Source organism: Hippocampus comes, unplaced genomic scaffold (genome assembly GCF_001891065.2).
Source record: "Hippocampus comes isolate QL1 unplaced genomic scaffold, H_comes_QL1_v1.1 scaffold339, whole genome shotgun sequence".
In the NCBI taxonomy this organism is placed as follows: Eukaryota; Metazoa; Chordata; class Actinopteri; order Syngnathiformes; family Syngnathidae; genus Hippocampus; species Hippocampus comes.
Window position 1 is genome coordinate 286,934 of NW_017806854.1, and position 22,391 is coordinate 309,324.

Consider the following 22,391-nt stretch of genomic DNA (forward strand, 5'->3'; position numbering starts at 1 on the left):
CGTCATTACCGTATTGGCAAGAGCAAGGCTCAGTTTTATTTTTTCGCCTTCACGTAATACCCCACTACGGAGCCCCTAAGGGGAAATGGAAGACTTTGTGAGGGAACGTAAAGTTTTTTAACTTTACGTTCCCTCACAAAGTTTGCGAGACAACGCTTTTTTTTTGCAAGAGGACGCTTTTAAAAAGAAAATGTGCATTTATGTACTTCCGGGTTAGCTTGGTTAACGTAGACTCATGCGTAGCTGATTGAGAGATGACACTACTTCGGGGAAGGAGAGAATAATGGGGGAGGACTTGGACGTTGTATTTCAGATCAAGAGCAGATTTAATGTCTTTGTATTGCAGGCCAATTTCAGAGTAAAATTCCATTAAACTCGCCAACGGTTGAAAATGCTCCATGTTGTTGTCAGTTACCCTGAAAATGACCCGGAAGTACATGAAGCGCATTTAAAAAAAAGAGTCCCCTTGCCACAAAAAAAAAAACAAAAAACTAAACCAAACCAAAAATTAAATAAATAAAACCAACTTTGCTTAGCTCGCAATCTTTGCGATTTCAAACTTTTGCCCTGGCCCTCCACGATATTTCTGCTTCTCATTTGGCCCCCTTGGGAAAATAATTGCCTGGGTTAGGGTTATTGAGGTTAGGGTTAAGGTTTCGGTTTAAGGTTAGGATTAGGGTTGGGGTTTTGGGTTTATGGTTTGGTTAGGCGTTAGGGTTAGGGGTTTAATGTCACTTTCAACTCAGAATTGTGAGAATAAAGTGAGAATCTTGCCAATCGTGTGCAGCTGCAGCATCAAAGCTTCTTTGACAACATTTGAACCACTGACGCCTTCATAGTGCACACACCCCAGCACCCCCTGGGTACGTGACATGCTCTGGCAGCCAGTCTGTGTACGGAAAGCACAGTCACGGTTACTATGGGAACATGTAAACCATGCACAGGAGAATTGGGAGGTCGGGTTATTCAGTTGGATGCTCAAGCCATGGAGCGAAGTTAAGAGAAGTAACAATGTGTTTAGATCTTGGATTTATTCATCCTGCCTGAAATGTTGGTGAGTTTAATCACAGAGCGTGTATGCGTAGGTAGTCATGTGTATGTCAGAGTCCGTTGCAACAAAATCCACGTGTGTGCGCGCGCGCGCGCGCACGCACAAAGTTTGCAACATCAAGAAGGAATTGGAATTTTCCATTTGAAACTATGGGAATGTGTCCTACAGGTAACAATGGCTTCAAAACAAAACAACACAGCCCTGACAGAATGCATGCTTCGTCTCACAATGGGAGACGTACGGCTGGCTGAGCAGACTCTCACACGTGTGGGAAAAGACAACTCAAATGCCCTGAACATGTGTTTGTTTGAACATGTTATCACTGCCGTGTCTCCAGATGAGCAAGAAGATGCTGCATGCGACGAGGCCCTCTGCAAGTCCTGCTAGAATGCAGACCAAGATGAGCGCCTGGACACCTCTGAACCACTCTCTGTCCAACAGCAAGGTCAGGAAATGAAGAATCGTCCCCATAAGATGGCATTTTGGGTGGATGAAGCGCAGCAAAAAGATGGCAAATAAGTTTCGCATACCTCATGTCACAAACACAAGGTCACGCTACAGCAATGAACACACAGCATTTTTGCCCTGAAACATAATAGCACAGAGTGTAAACACAAGGGAAAAATGATGAGAAATGGATCCAATCATCAATTTCTCTGCATTGGCCCCATGTAGATCTCATACACGTGACTGCATTAAAGTGCCTAATGACTGCTTTGACTGTCAAGTACAGAAATGCATTACATGTACCATGAACCCACAAACAGCAACCGAAACAAAAAGACATGAAAATGAACATCCGTGTGACTTTCTCTCTTTCAGGTTTTTGAGGAGAGGCGAAGCCTTCTAGCAAAGTGGGTACGTGAATTCAAAAGCGTCAAGCGTGTGCATTTGTGCTCAGACTCCGGTGGGGCGTCTCGATTTGATGACCTTTCACGTGCTCGTCAGTTTGCCAGGTGGTCTGACAGGCAGAGGAGGTTGGTGCTGCGCGACTTCGTCGAGGGCTGCTCCAAGGAGCAGCTCCGCTTTGTCGAGCGCTGCGTGAGTCGACAGCTCCCCCTGCTGGCCGCTGACTTCACGTGCCTGCTGCCGAGAGCCATCTGCCTCTACATCTTCTCCTTCTTGGACCCACGCAGCCTCTGTCGCTGTGCGCGGGTAAGGAGGAAGCAACACACACACAAAAAAAAAAGGCAAGTGACAAACATGCCCCAATGCAATGCTTGACGGAGGGTTTGTTCCCGTGAGGACAGGTGAGCTGGCACTGGAAAAGCATCGTGGAACTGGACCAGCTGTGGATGCCCAAGTGTCTGAGACTCGGCTGGTTCATCAGCTTCTCCCCTACGGTGTTTGAGCAGGGTGTGTGGAAGAGGCACTACATCAACAGCGTGCAAGAGATTCTGCTCGCTGCACCGACCAAAAAGGTCTCCAAGAAATCAGGATTATTTTCTGAGGAAACAATTGTGTATTTGCTTCACCTAATAATAACAAATCAATTATTGATGGATGATAACCTAGAATACATTATTTTATTATTCAAATGCCTGGCTCACGTGTCCATCAATGGTAGCCCTTGAGCATAAACGTTGTGGTCTGAAACATATCACCCAGCTGCAGGCCGCCTGGCCACAGCAGCAGACAGCGGTTCAAGATGCAGCAGGAGTCGGCGGGAGGCGTGAGGACGTGTCACAAGGGGTTTCCCTGAGTGAGGGGCTTCAGGGATCCACCAACCAGGATGTCGGAGTTACGTCCAGGAGCAGATTCAAAAAGGACAAGCATGCAACTGTGCTTCCACCTTGGAGAGACTCGGACAGATGTCCCAAAGACATCGTCCGCTTCAACTACCTGGACAACTCGGACCCTGTCGGACAAACTAGCGCGGCGTAAGGCAGCAAGCAGCTTTCTGGTTTCTGGGCGTATGTCGATCAAGACTCTTGTGCGTCTCCAGGAAGACGAAAAGCAGAGCAACCACATGTGGGCGTAAAACGGAGGAGCCAGACGACAGGAGACAGAAAACGGTGTCGGAGACCACTTACAAACTGCGGAAAGCCAAATCACTGGTAAAGCACGCTTCATTTATCACTGCGACAATAACCCCCCCCGTGACCATGACCCCGACACGGCGAAGATAAGAAGCGGCCAAAAATATGCTTCTTCAAGATATTGTCTCCTTTGTTTCCCACAGATGTTCCTCACTTCAAGCAGCAGACCCCAGCCTCCTTTTCCTCCTCCTCCTCCTCCTCTTCAGACCGAGTCTCGACCCCAGTGGGCATCTCACACTCACAACTACCCCATCACCAAGGAGGAAGGAGAGATCCTGCTGCGCCAGGTCCGTTGCAACGCCGGGAAGCGTCCGGGTCCAGTGAGGACGACGGTGCCCAGGCTGAGCGTGGAAGCGCTCAGGGCTTCCCAGCGCTCCAACAGGAGTCTTCCCAGTAAGTCGTCATCGTGTCAACGCAGAGCAAGGAATAAATGGCCCAAATAAATGAAGAGGTAACAACGTGTTCAAAAGTAGTGTGCTTTTGTGTTAGTTTCTATTACATCCCGAGTTTGACCTTCATTTGTGTTACTTCCAATACATAAGATTGAGAAAACTCACTCTGTCCAACATGACTTCCTCTTGCAGGTGCACCGCTGTTTGAGTTTCAGCCCTGGACTCTCCCTCTGTCACTCACACACTACGTGGACTGACACGCATGGCCACCTGCAGGGAGACTAAGGAAAGCACAGCTAAATTTAGAGGCATAGGATTGCTGCGAGAGCTCATTTTGGAAGACCGAACGGCCGAGGTGATTTGGATCCTTGCAGAGATGGGCAACCCGGCCACAGTTTGGCTTTGGCCACAGCTGCTTCCTCCTCAACCGGCAGGTCAACCAGCACTTAAGCAGAAGCAACTGAGCCAAACTGTGACTTTTCAGGATCTGGATGTTACCACCTCTGGATTGGTGTGCCAAAAGATGAAGATGCAAACTATGTTCATATCTTTTAATAAAGCGAGGGGAGTATGAAATGTACCACCTTTATTATCCAATTCACACAACCCATTCAGCAAAACAATACAAAGCCGAGGCAATTGACTTCATAAACTAATCCACAAACGGTTTAACCCCCGCCCCCCCACCCCAAAGAAAAAAAAAACAAGAAACAAACATGTTTTGACCCAGTCCTGCATTCAACACAGTAGCATATCAAGGGCCCACAGGAGATGTTTTGGTATGTCTCGTGATCATGACGGCAAAAGCTACATGTTGTCATGACACAGATGAACACATTATGTCAAATCTAAAAAGTATGGCTCACGTGTCCGCATACAAATGATATCGCACAAGACAGTGTCCAGAATGAACGAGACATCCGAGTGTTCAGTGACTTAGAATTGAATCATAAACAGGTACAGTGTAGCTTCAGTCAAATGTAATTCCGATTTTGGGGTGTTTCATGATGCTTGCTCTTTAAGGCTTAAAGTGAAAGTCAAAAAAAGAAATCTTTGCAATAATACGTTCGACATGCTGCCACCAGTTCAAACACGGTATCCTAATTTGTAAAGCGTTTGGAGAAACTAAGCAGAGAAATGCAGCCGTTTCTATCCATGTTTGGGGCTGCTATTTTTGTCCCTATTGCCCCCTGCTGTCGACTGAAATTGAAGTCACAGTGCCCACGGGCTCGGATTGCGAACGTCGCGGCTCACCCGTTTTCTGGCTTCGGCCGCGTGACGCTCACACAGAACATATTATTACAAATACCGCGATTCAATTGACTTCGGCTTTTGAAATGGCAATCACGGCTTTTGAAATGGCAATCAAGTCAGATCGTAACAAAAATCACCGAATTTAAATGAAGTCCAACAGTCACCAATGATGTGATTGTCCAGTCTCGTTTGAGGAGCTCCCTGATGCAATGTTAGCGGAACCAGCTGGATGAGCGATAAAAGAAGGCTTGATAACCGAGCTGATTCCGAGTCACTCCATCAGCAAATGCCAAGAACACGCTGGTCTCATGACCCCATGATCAATGACAGTTGCCATCAACATGACGTTGGACACAGCAGATCCGTTTTAAGACAGTTACAGTGAATCGAAATGTTTGTTTTAAGGCAATAAAAAGACAGTTGGGGGACGGGAGCGGAATACAAATTCATAACATTAAAAAAAAAAAAGAAATCTTGGTAATAATTTACAAATACATTAATTCCTTCCCCTCACACACAGACAAGGCATAAAAAAATCTTTCAAAAGTGATCAATATATTAACCAGAGTGAAATAAGAACACAAACCGGGGGGGTTGGGCAGGGAGTGTTTAGGTAAAAAAATACATCAAGCATAATTTAAACACATTTTTGGCCTGACTTTCTTTTTTACGCAAACAAAAGAAGCAAATCGGTGAAAGCGCCACGCATTATTGATTGTGTGGAGTACATGCTATCTTATCCTCTCACACACATGCAATGTGCAGTTCGAGATTCACATCAACATGTACTCCAGGACGGGGCAAAGAAAAAAAAAACGTGAACGTGAGAATCCTTGTGCCGATCCATACAAGCCGCCGGTCCCTCACCGCCCTCCGCAGCTCGCCAAGTCTTTGATTGATCTCATTCTGTCCACAAATGGCTGGCAAGTCAAATATTTGACCGTTTTGTGTGCGTGTAAGGAAGCGCGTGAAAAAAGTGGGAGATTTTAAGACGAAACCCCGATTAAGTAAGGCTGACAGGAGTGAGAAATGCTTTCTCAGCTGTTAATTATCAAAGCGGGAAATGTTCCTGTCGTCGAGTGCACCTTTAACCCGGAGAGAAGGACTATATGCAAAGTGTTAACAGGTCTTTTAAATAATGTAAACATGTCCATCTAATTTGAGGTCAGAACATCCATCCTCTTCATTTTGATAAGATTAAACATTTTCAAATTACTGGAGCATCGACCGGATGTTTTTGGGAGTGGACTCGTCGTTCAGGTGTTTTGTGGTGAATCTGGAGAGGAAAAAAAAAAGAGAGACACACGTGCGTTATTTAATCCTCAGGATGGTCGCGGGCGTGCCACAGCCTATCCCAGCTGTTTTCGGGCCAACTAAACAAATTGTTTTGTGGTTTTAATTGTTATTCTTGAGCATTTTAACATGCTTGAATGAGTATTCAATTCAAGTACTTTTCTCCCTCCACCCCTGAATTGAACATGAGTGTGTGCAAAAAGGCAGCGACCTACTTGAGGGCATTGAGCAGGCCTTCGACGTTGTCTGCAGGCTGGTCCTTCAGCACTTTTATGCAGCCTTTCATCTGGTGAGACAATCATCACGTGAGGGCTGAATCGCAGCGCGGCGACGCGTGGAGCGTGTGGTTCCGCGGGTTGGACTTACGTCGATCTTGGAGGACTTGTTGAAGGCACCGTTGGGGTGGACGTGGTCATAGAGAATGATCACGCCGACCATGACCCTCATGCAGAATAGGAGAGTGTCCTCGCTGCTAAAACGACTTGAATATTCCCTGTACACAGAAGGTGATGTGTACGTTTCCGTTAAAATGTCTTTCAAGCGTGTGGGATGGAGCCAATGGCCTCTAAAATACACGCACGCCCGCGCCTTTATTTCTCACCCGTTTCGTTTCTCTGTATTATTTATAGTGCTATAGAAATATGCTACTTTGTTCCTGTTTTCTGTATTTCCTTAAAATACATCAACCTTAACCTTAATTTCATTTTTGAAAAATTGTTTTGCTTTGGGCTAAATGGCTCTGTCAAAATAAAAGCAAATGCGCCATTCTTATATGAACTCACGGTGTCTCCAACATGACTTTACAGACGCTGGCCATGGTGCTCAGACAGTCCGTCGTGTTCTCCAGTGGAAGAGTTTTGTTCTGCAAAATGACGCAAATCAAAACCGATCATAGAAAATATGATCACTTGACGTCTAATGCCAAAACAACCAAAATGTATGGTGCGCGTGATGAACAATGCAAACAATGAATGTATTAGTGAATATTTTCGACATCGCTTGCAACGCGGGAATTACTAAAATGAAGCTATCTTACCTCGCTCACAAAGTTTGTGGTTGCGTTGCTGAGCGTTTTTAGCATCGGCGTGGCCTCGGCGTAAAACAGAGACATCCTATTGGCCATCTCGTTATTCACTTCGTTTTCAATATCCAGCTGCACAGTCACAATGAAAGAAAAATGCTTCAAAAACAAAACGCAAACTCATCTTTGCTTTTTGGATTGGGAGACCATCGAGAAACCACCGAGCAAGGTCGGCAGAGGCCAGATTATCGGACGTCTCGATGGAATGGGAACTGCTGGGAAAATGATCACATTCAACATGTTCGAGAATCCCGATTGTAAATGCGCCGCGGTCAAGACGGCATCCTGTCGCGGGTCAGTCTTAGAAGTATGACTCATGATTGGTGGTGGAGCTCACGCTATTCATTGTGTGTGGGAGCAGCTTACATTCATATTGTTGATCCGGTTTCGACTGATGGTTCTTCTGTAGTAGCTGAAGTCATTCTGGATGGCGGGAATCCTCATCTGAGGTCAAAACAATCAACGAGTCAAGCTGCCAAGGACAAAATCGTACATCACATCGTTTGGCACCTTGAGCTCATCGAAGCGCAGAGTGAAGTGGAGGATTTCTGCAAACTGTTTGGCCAGCGCCTGTTCCTTTTCGAGGTGCTGGGTGGGTGTGCAGGGTGGACATGTCAGGGACTCCAACAAACTCCCTAGAGCCTCCTCTGCACTCAAACATAAAATCCCGACTGTTGGTCTCTGCTGAAACCCGAAAAAGGTCCCGACGCTGCCACACACCTAGTCGCAGAGAGAAACTGTAGAACTTCTTGAGTTTGATGACAAGAGGGCACACTGAGTTCCAGGCTCGTTCCTGAAGCATGAAGTCACTTGGGTTTTGGATTGCCTAAAGAGAAAATACAATACCCATATGAGCATGAGAGGGGAGGGGGGGGGGGCCTTCATTGCCGCTCAAGGTTTGACTATACATTGAAATGTTCATAATCATCGACACGTTAGCGGACAAAAATAGATTTGAAGGTGGTCGCAGGTCTCCTCACATCTCTGATCTCCTGTCCGGCTCCTTTGTACGCCTGCAGACCTGACAGGATGCTTTCGGAGTCCTGAAGGACGGCGTTCACCTGGTTCCAGACTTCACACTCTCCTTCTGTGGGCTGCGCATCTAAAGTGGAGACATACACAAAGCAAACACGCAGATATATATGGACCGACGCTGACAGTCGATTAGCATTGCAGTTCAGTGGGAATCTGTACAAATTTATACTCAAGTTGAGCACCGAGTATTGAGACAGGTTTAAAAGACAATGATATGATCACGAAAGGCTGAAAGGGGAAAGTATGCTGAATGCTTTCACCACTGAAATAATTTGGCCAACTGTCCAATGACGTGCGAAAACGTACAGCAGAACGGAAAAAAAAAAAAAGAAATCTACAGCGCCACTTCACTGCAGGAACCATTTTCAGCTCTTGGCACGTGACCTGGCGCCACAAACGCAAATCAAGCCAAGAGCTGAAGAAATGGCACGCTCATCAGGTTGGAGAAACTCGAAATGTTCGACTGCAGTGAACGCGTGTGCTTCCACGGCAGCCCGGACAAGACATGCGACAGCAAATATGACAGCAGAAGAGGACAAAATCCTTCCTCTCACTTGCGTATTATGTGTCCCAAAATAGTATTTTGTGTCTTGTGTTTTCGTTTCATTACCTAATGTCCATTAGCAAGTTGATATTTCTTTTCCTTTTTTTTGGTCAACAAATTTCCTTTGACCATGTCTAGAGCAGCACAATTCTAAACGAGGCCTGCACACTCACTCAAGATGAAACCAAAGTTGCGGCTGGTGAGTGACATCCCGTATCCTGTCAACATGGCTCGCTCACACTACGGGGAAATCGACCACCAAAGTGTGAGCGAGCATGGGGTCAAGTCGAACAGTAATACCTGATGTCATTTTAAATCTCGGCTCGTCGCAGCCACGGAGAGCCAAACTCGCTCCTGTAAATATAGCCAATCGCTGACATTCCGACTGTCCTGACTGGCGTCTGTTTTATATTTCAAAATCCTTCCCGTTATCCCCATCATTTCCTCTTTACCGGGTAAACAAAGACCGAGGTTGGATGAAATGCCGCAGTGGAGACATAATTCTGGGGCAAGAAAAATCTGGTTTCCAATCAAAGTCAAATGACGTTACTTACGGGCAGTTTAAAAGGCTGTCAATCAATTTAAAGCATTCATTGTAGCCCCCGCCTACAGTTGACATATGTGTATGGAGTGAGTACTTTATTATTTGCTGTTCACAGGCTCTCATTGAGTGTAATGGAGTTTGTTCATGGCAACAACCAATATAGGAATACCGGTACCTTAAAAAAAAAAAAAAAAAGCAATTGAAATAATAATAATTGATAACACATCGCTGGATTACACCAATGCTTGTTTCCCAAACTAGCAGAGCACACATGCACAAGAGAGCTAAAGCAGACTGCTAAGGTCAAGGGTCAACTCAATTTTCAGTCAATTTCGGATTGAGGGAAAAGAATTTGGAAAGCATACCAAAATCAATTATGACAACAAAGGCTGGATTTTAATCAGCGTCGGACCCCCCCCAAAAAAGAGAATCGTCGGCCAATCCAAAAGGGGAATACGTTGACCCTTGAGCTCTTGCGAGTAGAGAGGGAGGGATTTCGGAAAAATGACTTTGGCCTCACAGAAAGACAGGCTATGCTCACTTTCAAAGTCAAGGAAAAAGTTTGGCCCCTGTTCAAGCTCGGTGCAAGTGAGCACTTTTAACAGATTCCCCATTTGGCTTCTGCAAGAGAGTGAGAGAGAAGAGAGAGAGAAGAGTGAAGAGAGAGAGAGAGAGAGAGAGAGAGAGAAAGAGAGAGAGAACAGACACACAGGGGGAGGAGGAAAAAGGAAGAAAAGCGGAAGTGATGTTTAAACGTTTTTTTAAACAGAATCAGAAACGGCGGATTGGAGTTGAGAGTCGAGTTTCGTGTCTGTGCGAAGAGAAAGCATGAAGGAAACCTGCAAACAGAAAGGAAATAATCTTCTCCTCTTTCCACCCGTTTTTCACCACTCCTCTGCCAGACTTACTTTCAAAGTCCAGGAAAAAGTGGGGATAGTTCTCTATTTCCCTTGTAAGGACTTTTAGCAGGTTACCCATCCCAGCAAACCTGATGGGCAAAATAGTCGTAAAACACACAAAACAAATGAATGCAGGCAGTACATGAAAAATTTTCATGGTGCTGGTCACTGTAGGATTTACCAAGATGAGCAATCGGATTTTGTGCGTACAATGTCACCACAAAAAAAAAAAAATGGAGGCTTGAATAGATGAATACAAAGCTGAAGAATTTCACCATTTATCCTTAAAAATAAAAGCCTTCTTTTTTTTTTTTTTTTTAATTGCTGAAAATAGGTTTCACACCCAAACTATTTTGACAGTCTACCGTGTGGCACTTCTAGACTAAATTGCACGGATCCTTTCTGGATTAGGGCCTTTTTAAACAAAGCCGCGCGGCCGAGACTTAAATGGCACTTTCTCTATAAATATTTTATTGGAAGCAAAAGTCCGCGAAGGAGGGAGCAATTTCATTGGACTGTCGCCGGCACGAGCTCAGGCCATGGAAAAGAGGACGCGTCACGTCGGACGTCACATGGCTAAAAATGGGAACGGCGTCATTGAGTTTGAACAGCAATCCGTGGCGAGCGGCTTGAGTCGTCATCAAAATGTCAACTGAGAAACGAGAAGGGAATAAAGCGGGGACGGTCAATGAAACTGCACATTGAGCAGCTTTCTAGAGAGAGTGAGTCTTTCTTTGCCTCCACAAAGATGCAATTTGCCAGAATCAAATGACAGTGTGAAGTCACAACAAAAGACATAGTGTGCTTCCAGTGGGCACATGATGATCACACTGCATTTCTCTGTGCGGCCCCTCAGCAAGCCACGACTAAAGTCAGTCCTGCTATTCATTCCTCGTGCTGAGCTCTCCACACATTCAGACAAATCATCATCTTCATGAAACAAAACTGCATTCTGCAGACTGCTACAGATATAGCTTTGATTCCCAGGCAAGTCTTGGATTGGATTACGATGCAAGTTCAAGACCAGCCCCCCCCCCCCCCGCCCCCCAGCTGATTAAATGCGTGATCACACCAGAAGGGGGCAGTGCTGATTCGATTTTGTGAGGTTCTTAGGGGTTGGGGGGGGGGTGGGCTGAACTGGCGTGGATGTGGTCTACCGCCTGCGGCTTCAAACATGCTCCTCCACTGCTTCACTTAATTTTGTTACGAGTCCGGCAGGATTTTAACTACCCTCAGGTAACAACTGGTTTGCCCCACTTCTGGATGAGCTGGCAGTTAAACAAACCATGTAATTAGTTTCATTATTTTAACACCAGATCTGAAGAAAAAAAAACAAACTAAACAAAATTCCCCTTCAGAAAGATCTCAAAAGTCTTTCCACTCTGTTGGAATGCAATTATGTCACTTCCTAAACAACAGAATTAAAATGAACCCCTTGGGGAACAAAAAGAATGTCACTGCATGTTTGTGCATTAATGGGGGGAAGGGGGGATTCTAGTGGCTTCAGTTGAGGCAGTCTTGATGTGGTTGCAGCATGTCACAATTAAAAGGAAAGTGAAACGTTAGGTTGAAGTTCGACACCTGATGAAAACGGCATTTGCGTTAAAAATCACTTTAAACTCATGCTCATGACACCTCAGGGAAACAAAACAAAACAAAAAACTTCAAACCAATTGCAATGAGGATTTAATGTTGAAAATGTCTCAACGAAAGCGATGTACACAGTCTCTTGTGAAACGAAATACACAGGAGTGCCAAAAGTCATCCTTGCTCTTTGTGCCATCTTGCTTAATCAAATGATGTGATTAAAGGTCAGTGTGATTCATTGTCCAATTGATTACAGCTCTTATATATTTCCCGTGAGTTGATCATCAACAAATGGGTTTGATTCACACTTGCAAAACAGGCGGAAGGGCCACACATTTCTTGACTTACTGCATTGCATTACTCGTCGGTGTGTTTTACCTTCTCTGGTGCAGGACCTCAGGTTGCTGTCAAGATCATCCGTGTTGTCCTTCTCTGAAACAAGAGAGAAAAACAAATGGCTTGAAACAACGTGGTCTGAGGGCAAACGACACTGGAAAGCAAAACAAATCACACAGGGCGTTTAACAAGTATGTGCATCTGCCGCCCGCGATCAACTTTCCGCATGAAACACACTTCCCCCTCTTTTTTTTTTTTTTTTTTCCTCCTGACTCATGCACGCGTTCAGACAGCGCGCACATGCACACATCACTGAATTATTCAAAACTGAAATTGACTCCACTGTATCCAAAATAGAGCTGATTAAGCCTCCGCCTGCTTCTTGTCCACTGAAGTATCAAATATCAATGGCCCGGCTCCTAATGGTCACTGGGATGCAATGCAACTCCTCAGGGGTGGGAAGAGAAACCAGACGAATTGTGAGCTAATGTGTGCAAGATAAATTGGTGGTGCTCACAGTGGATGCTCTCTTTTAGACTTGACACCGAACTGATCGAGTCGATCATGCCGAGTATCGTTTTTTTTTCCAAACCTTCTCATCGCCGATCGACCCCAAAAACCCTGATCGCATGAAGCCATCTCTCCTTACAAGGCTACGATAGTGTGTTGCTGCTTTCTATCGTCTCACACATGTCACCCGCACGCCACGCGAGGCACGCACACATTCACGCATAACTTCTTACAATTGCAGCATTGCCAAAATGCCAAGTGGAGAGCCTGGCTTGGGCACCGAAGCGAACAGATGCTCCATCGTCAAACATTTGACTCCTTAAACCACGTCCCATTTTCCACTTTCGCTGCAGCTCATCCCGTCCGCAGACAGGCTCTTCTCCTTCCTATTTCGACCCTGCTGACTTCCTTTTCCTCTTTCACGTTCACTTCTATGCCACTTCGTTCAAATGGACTGCCAGCAGACAGACAAGATGAATATTTAAACTCACCGTCGACAAAATAACTGTCATTCTAGGGAGAAAGTAAGAACAGCCGCGAGCATAGCTGCCGGTCTTCACAGCAGGTGTTTTAAATCACAATATCGATATACTGGAGAGCGGAGAGCATTTATATTTTTATATATACTATTTTTTAAGCGGCTGCCTTGATCGTCCATACTTTGCTCCCACTGCCACATAGCGTGACAGCTGTTCTGTTTGCAGATGTTCAGCTTTGAACATGGAAATCAATTATTTACATGATTGAGCATCAAATCCAGCAGAAGAACTTCAGGTCAGTTCTAGGTCACGCAAGGGGATCGTTTGTGCACAAATAACGCAGTCAGTGCCAGTCCTACTATGTGGGACAACCCCCCCCCCAACCCCTCCTTCTGCAGCAAGAGAACCAAACATTAGCATCAGCAAGACGTACAGTAGCCATACAGGAGATGCGAGAAGGGGACCCATGTGGCTCATTAGGAGTTGTAGTCTTCAAACGCAAGCGGTCACAAAAGGGTCGGGTGAGTTCAAGTTCAATAGGCTGGAAGGCTGTTGCGACTGTAACGAGTCATGTCTGCAATTCTGCATGACGACAGCCTACGATTGGCTGACAGATTGGTTACAGCTCAGGGGGGCTTTTCAATGGGTGAGAGAAAACTAGCGAGGGACTTCAGAAAGCGTTCATGTTCAAACGTGTCATTATCGCTGCATGACAAGGTGAAGACCCGCCAAAATTACCACAAGACTGATGCATGAAATGAACATATATCGCACAATATGGTGTAAGACTAGTGACTGGGCGTCACCGTTATTTAGGGGCAGCAGTGGCCATTGTTGGCTGCCACCGTGGGAACCCCGGCTCATGAAACGACACAAATTAAAAGACCAGCTTTTTATTAAAACCCTCAAGCAGCATTTGGTCAAGCGCTGCTTAAGTTAATCCCCTTTAAATAAACAAACAAACACACCAAAAACATTAGCAATTATTTTTTTAAATCTATGAGTTTTTTTTTTTGTGGCAGCGGAAATGGGCCTTCAAATTGGGTTAGGGGAGCAGTGGCCTCTCATGGGTTCCCTTCACTGGAGCAAATGTGACAGCGTATCGTGTTGGGGGTTGAGCACGTTTGCCAGGAGGTTGCTTACATTTTGCCCTAATATGGGCACGGGTTGGGTGGGTTGGTGGAGGCTGCGTTGTAGTGCGAGAGCAACAAGGGGAAACCTGCCTTGCAACATCACAATGGCAGCTTTACTTCTCTGCGCCGTATCGCTCACACGTTATCATTTCCTCCTATAATCCGTTTCAAACACCGGAACGGGATTCAACTGTTTTGCTCTAATAGCCACACACTTTAGGGAGGTCCCTTTACAGAGGGAGTTGGGGGGGGGGGGTCTCTTAAATACACCCAGCAAAGCTTTTTCCTGAATACATGTACATCGTTTTGTCCGTATAAAGCACAGCCCAGCCATTGTATAACCACACACTTGAGTCAGTGACAACAGGATGCCTAATCTTCAACTGACTCATTACAAACTCACTACTGTCCCTCTCTCAGGAGGGCTTTCTAGCATGAACTGCATATTTAAGGTCACACCACAGCAGCTCGATTGGATTCAAATCCAGACTTTGACTCGGCCACTCCAAAACCTTAAGGTGGACTTGCGGCTGTGTTCGGAATTTTTCTTGAAGGATTTTCTACTAGACAGCAGAATTAATTGTCCCATCAATCACAGCAAGTTGTCCTGAGCTAGCAAAGCAGCCCCACACCATCACACTGCCACCACTCAGTTAACAAATAGTTTTTGTACACCCATGCCCTGGGTTCGTACACTGTATTCTGCTTTCTAATACATTTTAAACACCTCGGTAAGGCTTTTGTAAACACCGGACTGTGTCACGAGGAGAAAGTGAGCGTGGAGACCCTGGCGAGATGCGTTACAATGAACAATAGGGAGAGGAAAACAAGCCGGGGCAAGAGGGAAAGTAAAGGAGGCCGCTTGGTATTTGAAGAGGAGGAGGCAGAGTGGCCGTCTGACCACGAGCAACCATTGCAGCGTAAAAATTCCTCCGACTCCTCTGCTCAATGCCACTTCTGTTCTCCCAAGCCGCGCACAGGACCGCAGATACAAAGGGAACCATGCCGACGTATGCTTGCGTGTATATGAGAACATGAAGCAAGTGTTCAAGAATCCTCTGATGGGTGGTGCTTAGTGATGTTAGCATGCGACCATGTCTTGGTGATGGGCGCTAAGAAATAAATGCTACCTTAGCGTTCCCACTGGAATTCCTATCACAGACCAAACAAACGTTATCACACAGCTACCGTTATTATTGTTGTTCACGCACACGCGCACACACACACACACACACACACACACACACACACACACACACACACACACACACACACACACACACACACACACACACACACACACAAAGAACCCTTTGGGAACTTTTCAATAAAAACAAGGCAGGCAATGCCAGGGCAGACTCAAGGGTGTTGGCTACCAAAACAAACTTGTTTATAGCTTCTGGTAAACGATGGTCATGATGTGAGAGCCTCAGTGCTAATCACTTGAAAATGGACTGAGATGACATCGGGACTTAAGAGACCACAGAGTGCTTTGTCTGCCATGGGGCTGAAAAGGTTCCAATTGGCTGCTCAATATGCTCACGACCCGATTGAGAAATTCTTACGCTACAGCAACATTAAACGAAATGCAACCTACAAATTCTGGTTGACAAAAACGAGCATGTCAAAATTCCTGCATCTTCAAGGCACCTGTTCCAAACGGATCACCGCCGTAAATATTGACGAGCTCCCAAAACGTGGCTTGCCAAACGGTCCTGCACCAAATATCACTTTCATATTCCAGTCACTGGAACAAAATAAAAAACAACCCCTCTAAAAAAGCTACATAAATCCAGCACACTACATGCACTTCACCTGTACACGAGTGGGCAACGAGAGCATAAAGAAGGCTGAAAAACACTCACAGAGAGCTGTTGTCTCGCTTGACAAGAAGGTGCATAAAAGTGAAACATGAGCAGGAAGTGTGCAGGGTCAGGAGGCAGCGTAGTTGCACACAGAGTGGGAAAGACAAGCTGACAGCCACTTTGTGGGGGGGGGAAGAGAAACTTGCCGCAGCCGGTTTTGGTTGTCAGGGTCACGCTGAGACACATTTACGGTTTACTATACAGTACAGGTACACGAGTCATTTCCTCAGAGGATAATGGAAACAGGAGGTGACTGCCGATAAAATAAAAGTAATAAAAATAACTAAGAAACTGCGAAAGTGCTTCGCATCCTCGTTAGTACGGGCAATGAGATGCTAATCCAAATTAACTCTCAGCTAGGCATTGGTGAATTTATTTCATCTATTAAGTAACATCAAGAAACTCTTGAAAAAAATCACAACCAACCCAGCTTCATATCATAGCTGCAAATTCAATGAATTTGATGGAACAGTTTTTAAATATTGAAGAAAAAAGTCTTCATGTTACAAAGCCTACTGCACAAAAAGGTAAACCTCCCCCTTGTGCCTTCCTCAGGCAATCTTTGACGCAGCAACAAAACAGGGCAAAACTGTCACTTCTGTGAGTAGGCGTGAAGATGCTACATCCTGTTTTTTTTTTGTTTCGGTCAAAGTCTCCCACTAGGCTGTGAGACAAGTGAACGAGAACTCACAATGAACCGAAAAGAAAAACAACAACAAAAACGTCCGCCAGGCTGACAATTGTACACACACTCTTTGTCCAAATTGCAACTGGTTTGTTACGATAAAAAGGCAACGACACCCGAGCTATTTGCTGACCTCACATCAAACCAACACGATTATCTTAGCCTAGCTCTACCCCAAAACGTGTTTTTGCTTGTGAAACAAGTTGATCATCTTTCCATCCCAGTGACAAAATTGAACGTCATCGCTTTCACGTTTGGTCTCAGAATGTGCGCATGTTGCAAAAATTGGCTCCAACATATCCAAGATAGATGTGGTTCATCCACAGGAGCTTCTGTCCAGTCACATTTGAGCAGCGTTCCGTAAATGCTGCAATTGGAGACAAAGTGAAATTGGTGAAAGAAAGCAATCTTGCGCACACACATGCTTGCTTGCTGTGAACTGCAGCTGTTGCTTTCTGCTCTCCCACCAACCGAAGGCTGCCATTCTGGTAAACGGAGAACCATGAAAAGCATGATTTATAGAGCGCAGCATTTCAGTCGAGAATGTATACAAAAGAACCCACATTTGATTTGTTGGCACATTCCAGTACTTTGCAGTGGTCGAATCGTGACATAAAATAGACATCACAGGCAAAGCTTGAAATAACTTTTTTAAAATTATTATTATTAAAATTCCACATCCATTATGTTACTGTTTGTTTAAGAAAGCGCACCAGCGGCTACGTCTATTCTTGGTACTAATGTAGTCATGACAATACATTCTAGCGGGTAGGTTGGCTATATTAAATTAGCAAACAATGATACCGCGTGTCTGCGGTCATAGATGTGCTGTTGCGCTAGTTCTGCTTTGGAAGAAGACATGTTGCACTTTAATTTTCATTTTTACATGTGAAACGATTCCAAATTTAGGAACTTCACAGGTCCGTTATGCAATATTTCTTCCTGGCTCGCCGGCATGGTGGCAACTTATTTCTAAACGGAGTGATGCGCGAGTCTGCAGTTACATTGGCCTGTGTAGAAAAATCGGCGTAAAGATTTGGGGCAGAGATTGGATTGTTTGAGTTTATTTGACAGGCAGTCAATCGCGTGGTACATATAGACAAACGTGTCACACTCACATGCACGCCTGGACAATTTAGCCTCAATTTACCCCACAGGCGTGCTTTTGGACTGTGGAGAGAAGCCAGAGGACTCAGAGTACATGGGGAGAAGATTCAAATTGACAAGTGTAATTCGGCGGCTCTTGCTGGCTCCACGAAGCAAACAGAATCCACGCTGTCTAGATGTATTGCTTCCGCTGAGTCATCATGGTAAAGAAATCTGTACTCACCATTGGCCCTGCAGTATGGGAGGCGAGATGAGGGCTGTTACACTTGCACCAGGCAAACCGGTTGATTTCAGCAATACCACAAATAGGGCGGGTCGAGTTTACAAGCATGATTATTATTATTATTGGGGTATTTTGACGCTATTGTGAAAATGCACAACGCCTCTTTTAATAAGAGCAGAGATGGATTGAAAATGATGAATCGTGAATGTAGTACAAGTGCGCTTCTTTGACTAATATCCCAAGGGTCAGATTTGAGAACAGCCTACGCCAAGAGAGACAGCTGTTGCAGTCATACATCGCCACCGACAAGCACACTGGAGGCTTTTCACTGGCTTTGGACGACTTTGAGCCCTTTTCACCGCAGAGCAACAAGTCATCTGCGCGTTCCAGCCAATCATGGTATCCTCTTGGGACGTCCTCAACATAGCTGGCAGGACTAGTGGTTCCAAATCAAATGTTGACAACTTGCTAGTAGCAATTCGAAGCATTTAGAATTAAACAAACGTAGGGGAGTAGAATTTTTTTATATTGAATGTATGAGCTAAATCTCAGAATATCTCATCAACCAAGCGTGTTGTGAAGAAAGAGCGAAATTACACCGATGATAAAACGCAAGTGGCCAAAGGGCACAAGAAGCACGAGGAGCAATCTTTTATGATCCGTGCAGCCGATTCAACAGAACGTTTGGATCATTGCAGAGCTTGAGGAGGCTAATGGAAGCTAGCGGGTTAGCCTCGCCGGCATCTCTTCCCATGTGAGCTCATTTGACAGCGAGGGGATACACACCATTTGGCAAAGTAACCAGCGCGTTAAAGCACAGCAATCTAAGCGGGGGAAAAGTGACATAAAAGTAGGGAGCAAACTCACCCTTTTGTGTCTTTGCGGAGTTGTTGAAGCAGGTAATAAATGAAAAAGTACGTGAGTAGCCCTTTTCGGCGACCTTGGTAACTCTGTCGGTCCAGCTTTCAGTCACAGCGCAGACCACGCCCTCTGGTCTCAGAAAAACACAGAAAAAAACGGTCCAACAGCTAAATCCCGCCCATTCAAGTTGTGATTGGTCCATATTAGGGACAGTGCAAAATTAGCCAATTAAATGTCACTCACTCGCCTCAGTACAAGTGTGTGTTTTTATATATGTGTGTGTGTGTGTATATATATATATAAACACACACACAGAATTCCAGTTGTGGTGAGCTTGTAGTGCCCCCCCCCCCCCCCCCGCCCCACATACACATACACACACACATGTTACAGTTGTGAACATGTTTGGACATTGTGCGCATACTTTGCCCTGAGGGATGCAATGCATAAAGATTCCTATTGACAGCAACATGCAGGGCAAAAAATACTTTTTAATGGCTTGTTTGTTAATAGTCTGTGGCGTGCCTGCCCACTCATCATGTGTGAAAGCAAACAGCAACATAAATCTTTTCTGAGAGCCTGTCTGAGAGCATGCCGTTCTGTACTTCCCTTTTTACAAAACAGCGGGGCTGATTAACACAATAACTACCCCCCACACTGACGATCGGGAGTAATTGCCTTTGCTGACATGTCCACGCGCCACATTCACGCAGTATATGTATGAACGTCTGCCTTCGTGAGTTAAAATGTTTTTATATTCTTGTCTTTTTTTATATTCTGGGCTCTGATTTACTGAATAGAAGCGAGCAGCCAGGCGAAGTGTATACTGTATTGTACTTGCTGATGGGAACCAGCTCGTTGCAAGAATCTGATTATTTAAAGTATATTTATGTATAGCGTTGTGTATGTATGCATGTATGTAATTTTATGCATGCAGTTTCACTGATATTTTGTTTCATTATGATGATAAATGACATTTCTAAGTCGAAGTAACATGGGACTGAAAAAAAGTACTGGTATTATTTTTCATCCAATACTGACATCTAGTGGCGTACTTTTGTATTGTTGCCAAAAGTGGGGCAAAAGCCACCCCCCCCCCCCTTTTAACGATAAGGGTTAAAATTGTTAAAAGAATGGGAAAAAACACATTACAGAGGGACAGTGTACATGCATGTACTGAATTGTGTGATTTTTTTTTTAAACGGTATAAATTAATCAATATGATCCTCATGGGTCTGCATTCATTGGAAGATATTAATTAAAGTGGATGAAATGGAACTAAGCGATAGTGTTGAATTAATATATTTGAGCCTTTAGGTGGCAGTAGCGCATTTCAGTGTTTACTCACGACCTGGTTCTCTGGGTTTGCATGCCGAGGTCCCAACTAGTCTGCAATTAAAACGCTTTTTATTCCATTGGACCAGATGCATTTGAATTGATTTCATCTGTTGTCGTGCGTTCGGTTTTTTGGTTCACAGACCAACTCAGACCCCACTGCAGGCTGCTGAAATGTTCAAGAAAAGTGCTAATAATGTCACAACATATGTCCAATTATATGAAATTGGAGCTATTTGGGGCGTTGAAGTAAAAAGCCAGTTGAAGTGTGACCGCAATTAAGCGCCAGCATTGCTTTTGTGCTGTCTCAGACTGCGTCTTGACAGTAAACAGCCTTTCTCAGATCTACCAGGCCCTGCAGACTTTGCAGCAGTTGTTGGATGTTGGTGGACAGTCTCATCTGATTATCTTGGTCATAACCCCTGCTCCATCCTTCCTCTCCACCCCTTTTGTCTGTCTCCTTTTCTGTCGCATGTGTGCCTATACAGACCGCTCAACCCTTTTCACCGAGCTGCCGCTTCATGACCTTGGTTTTCCCTAAACGTGGCTTGATGCCGAGACCAATATGAATTGTGTAGGATCGGATTGGATTGTCCAGAACCGTATATGATGCTGTGACTGATCAGCTGCAGTATCTCTCTATGCCGCGTCTAATGTGTGTTCAACACCTACTTGTATATGCACTTGCAATTTGCAGGATTGTATGTATTGCATTGTTTTTGCAAGAGGCAGACTCAGAGACGGACTTGGAGCAAAACGAGAGCTGTGGACATGAAAGAGTTCGAGAAGATGTTCTTCGAAATGAGACAAAGACCATTTCACAGTGACATTGTTCGAATGAGGATCAAGGCAAAGGAAGGCCAAGCTATACATCAGCTCAGTGAAAGAAGAACGTGTGCAATAATTCAAGTCAGACTTGCCCAAAAGTGAGGACAGTCTGTCCTCAGAGCATCGTAAAACATTTCGATAGGAAGAGCCGTAAATGCAATTATCCTATTTGGTGCAGGTTTTGAAAGAAGAGCATCTGTCATATGGCTTTAAAAGGATAAAACGACATCAACGGGCTTTGTGAATTAGATGATGCTAAACTTATGGCACAACTGCATTGCATGAATGAGGGAGAGCTTCCTTCGCTAATGTCATGCAACCCCCGAGTGAATCGTTTTGCATATGAGAACTGCACTGCGTCACACTGTTAGATCAAAAGAATAGAGATTCGTCCATCCATCTGGAAGTACAATGAAGAGAAGATTGAACGAGTCGATGAAGTGATGGAAAATCATTATTCGGGTCACACAAACCCTGATTAAATATGGCTATTTATTCGTGGAGTCATTGCTAGGTTTGGAAGTGTTGCAATTCTGAGAAACTGATCACAGTGGAATAAGAGTTGTGTGGTTGGGGTGGAACACACACAGACGGGGGTGGAAGGAAAGGTCCTAATAAAAGAGCTTTGCACATGTCCATATTCTGCATGGACTCCAGCAAGTCTGTTTCCGCTTCTTCTTCGTAGACCGCTGAATTTAAAGGGAATTTGAGAGCCGCTTTTCGCTCCCACATCGGTGCAGATGCCCATTTCTACCGGCAAGCATTTATGAAAAATACCCAAAGAAAAAAGTCCATCCTCGCACACAGTTCGACTCCACTTTGGGCAAATAGAGTGGTCTCATATATTTGCCCGGCACCATACAGCTGTCAGATGCCAACGCTGCTGCTTTGTTGCGGTGACCGGCCCCCATTTGCCTTTTCCTCCGAGCACGCTCGCATGCTGATTAGCCGCTTGTGGGAGGAAAACGTTCAACTTGTGACAGAAGCCCTGACAACAGCTCGCTCCCGCATAGAAATCTTTCAAGACCAATAATGTTCCAAGAGTATCGTTCCCGGGATGCGAGGTGGAAATGCTGCCCACTCGTCGAGATGTGCTCTTCATTAACTCTAAAAAGACAAAGTGATAGAAAGGGAGAAAGAAACAGCACCCTGCATCGAGTGAATAATGTATCAGCCCTGAAATATACATGAACTATTTCACTCCGCGCTTGAATTATGTAATGCAGGCCCTGCTGGATGAAGCGTCTCCCATCACGGCAGAGAATCAAATTTTCTTGCATAATACTCAAAAACAGAAGAAAAACATAAGT

General features: G+C 45.0%; 2 protein-coding genes across 11 annotated transcripts in view; one reads left to right on the top strand and one right to left on the bottom strand.

Moving 5' to 3' along the window:
- Positions 1–542: 542 nt before the first annotated feature.
- Positions 543–4,159, top strand: fbxo16 (F-box protein 16). Of its 3 annotated transcripts, none has more exons than XM_019858010.1 (8): positions 543–1,054; positions 1,389–1,496; positions 1,874–2,206; positions 2,302–2,472; positions 2,660–2,931; positions 2,997–3,108; positions 3,234–3,483; positions 3,675–4,159. In XM_019858010.1, exons 1-8 carry the CDS (start codon positions 1,049–1,051, stop codon positions 3,737–3,739), a joined length of 1,317 nt encoding a protein of 438 aa, XP_019713569.1. In that variant the 5' UTR covers positions 543–1,048; the 3' UTR covers positions 3,740–4,159. The 3 variants fall into 3 exon arrangements, with proteins under 3 accessions (XP_019713569.1, XP_019713570.1, XP_019713568.1); XM_019858011.1 differs by lacking the exon at positions 543–1,054 and having other exon boundaries at positions 1,352–1,496; positions 1,874–1,909; positions 2,000–2,206; XM_019858009.1 differs by lacking the exon at positions 543–1,054 and having other exon boundaries at positions 1,352–1,496.
- fam49a (family with sequence similarity 49 member A) overlaps positions 4,054–22,391 on the bottom strand; it is a 36,488-nt gene continuing 18,150 nt past the window's right edge. The window contains exons 1-12 of one of the 8 annotated variants that reach the window (XM_019858002.1): positions 18,925–19,047; positions 12,098–12,151; positions 9,775–9,854; positions 8,091–8,212; positions 7,831–7,936; positions 7,621–7,757; positions 7,477–7,554; positions 7,066–7,182; positions 6,812–6,891; positions 6,396–6,522; positions 6,245–6,315; positions 4,054–6,012 (exon numbers count right to left, since the gene is read on the bottom strand). In XM_019858002.1, the coding sequence (XP_019713561.1) occupies positions 5,949–6,012; positions 6,245–6,315; positions 6,396–6,522; positions 6,812–6,891; positions 7,066–7,182; positions 7,477–7,554; positions 7,621–7,757; positions 7,831–7,936; positions 8,091–8,212; positions 9,775–9,847 (975 nt within the window). In that variant the 5' untranslated portion in view covers positions 9,848–9,854; positions 12,098–12,151; positions 18,925–19,047 and the 3' untranslated portion in view covers positions 4,054–5,948. Of the gene's footprint in view, positions 6,013–6,244; positions 6,316–6,395; positions 6,523–6,811; positions 6,892–7,065; positions 7,183–7,476; positions 7,555–7,620; positions 7,758–7,830; positions 7,937–8,090; positions 8,213–9,774; positions 9,855–10,141; positions 10,222–12,097; positions 12,152–16,042; positions 16,143–18,924; positions 19,048–22,391 lie in introns of those variants that run through there. The other 7 variants (XM_019858005.1, XM_019858003.1, XM_019858006.1 and 4 more) reach the window with 7 other exon arrangements.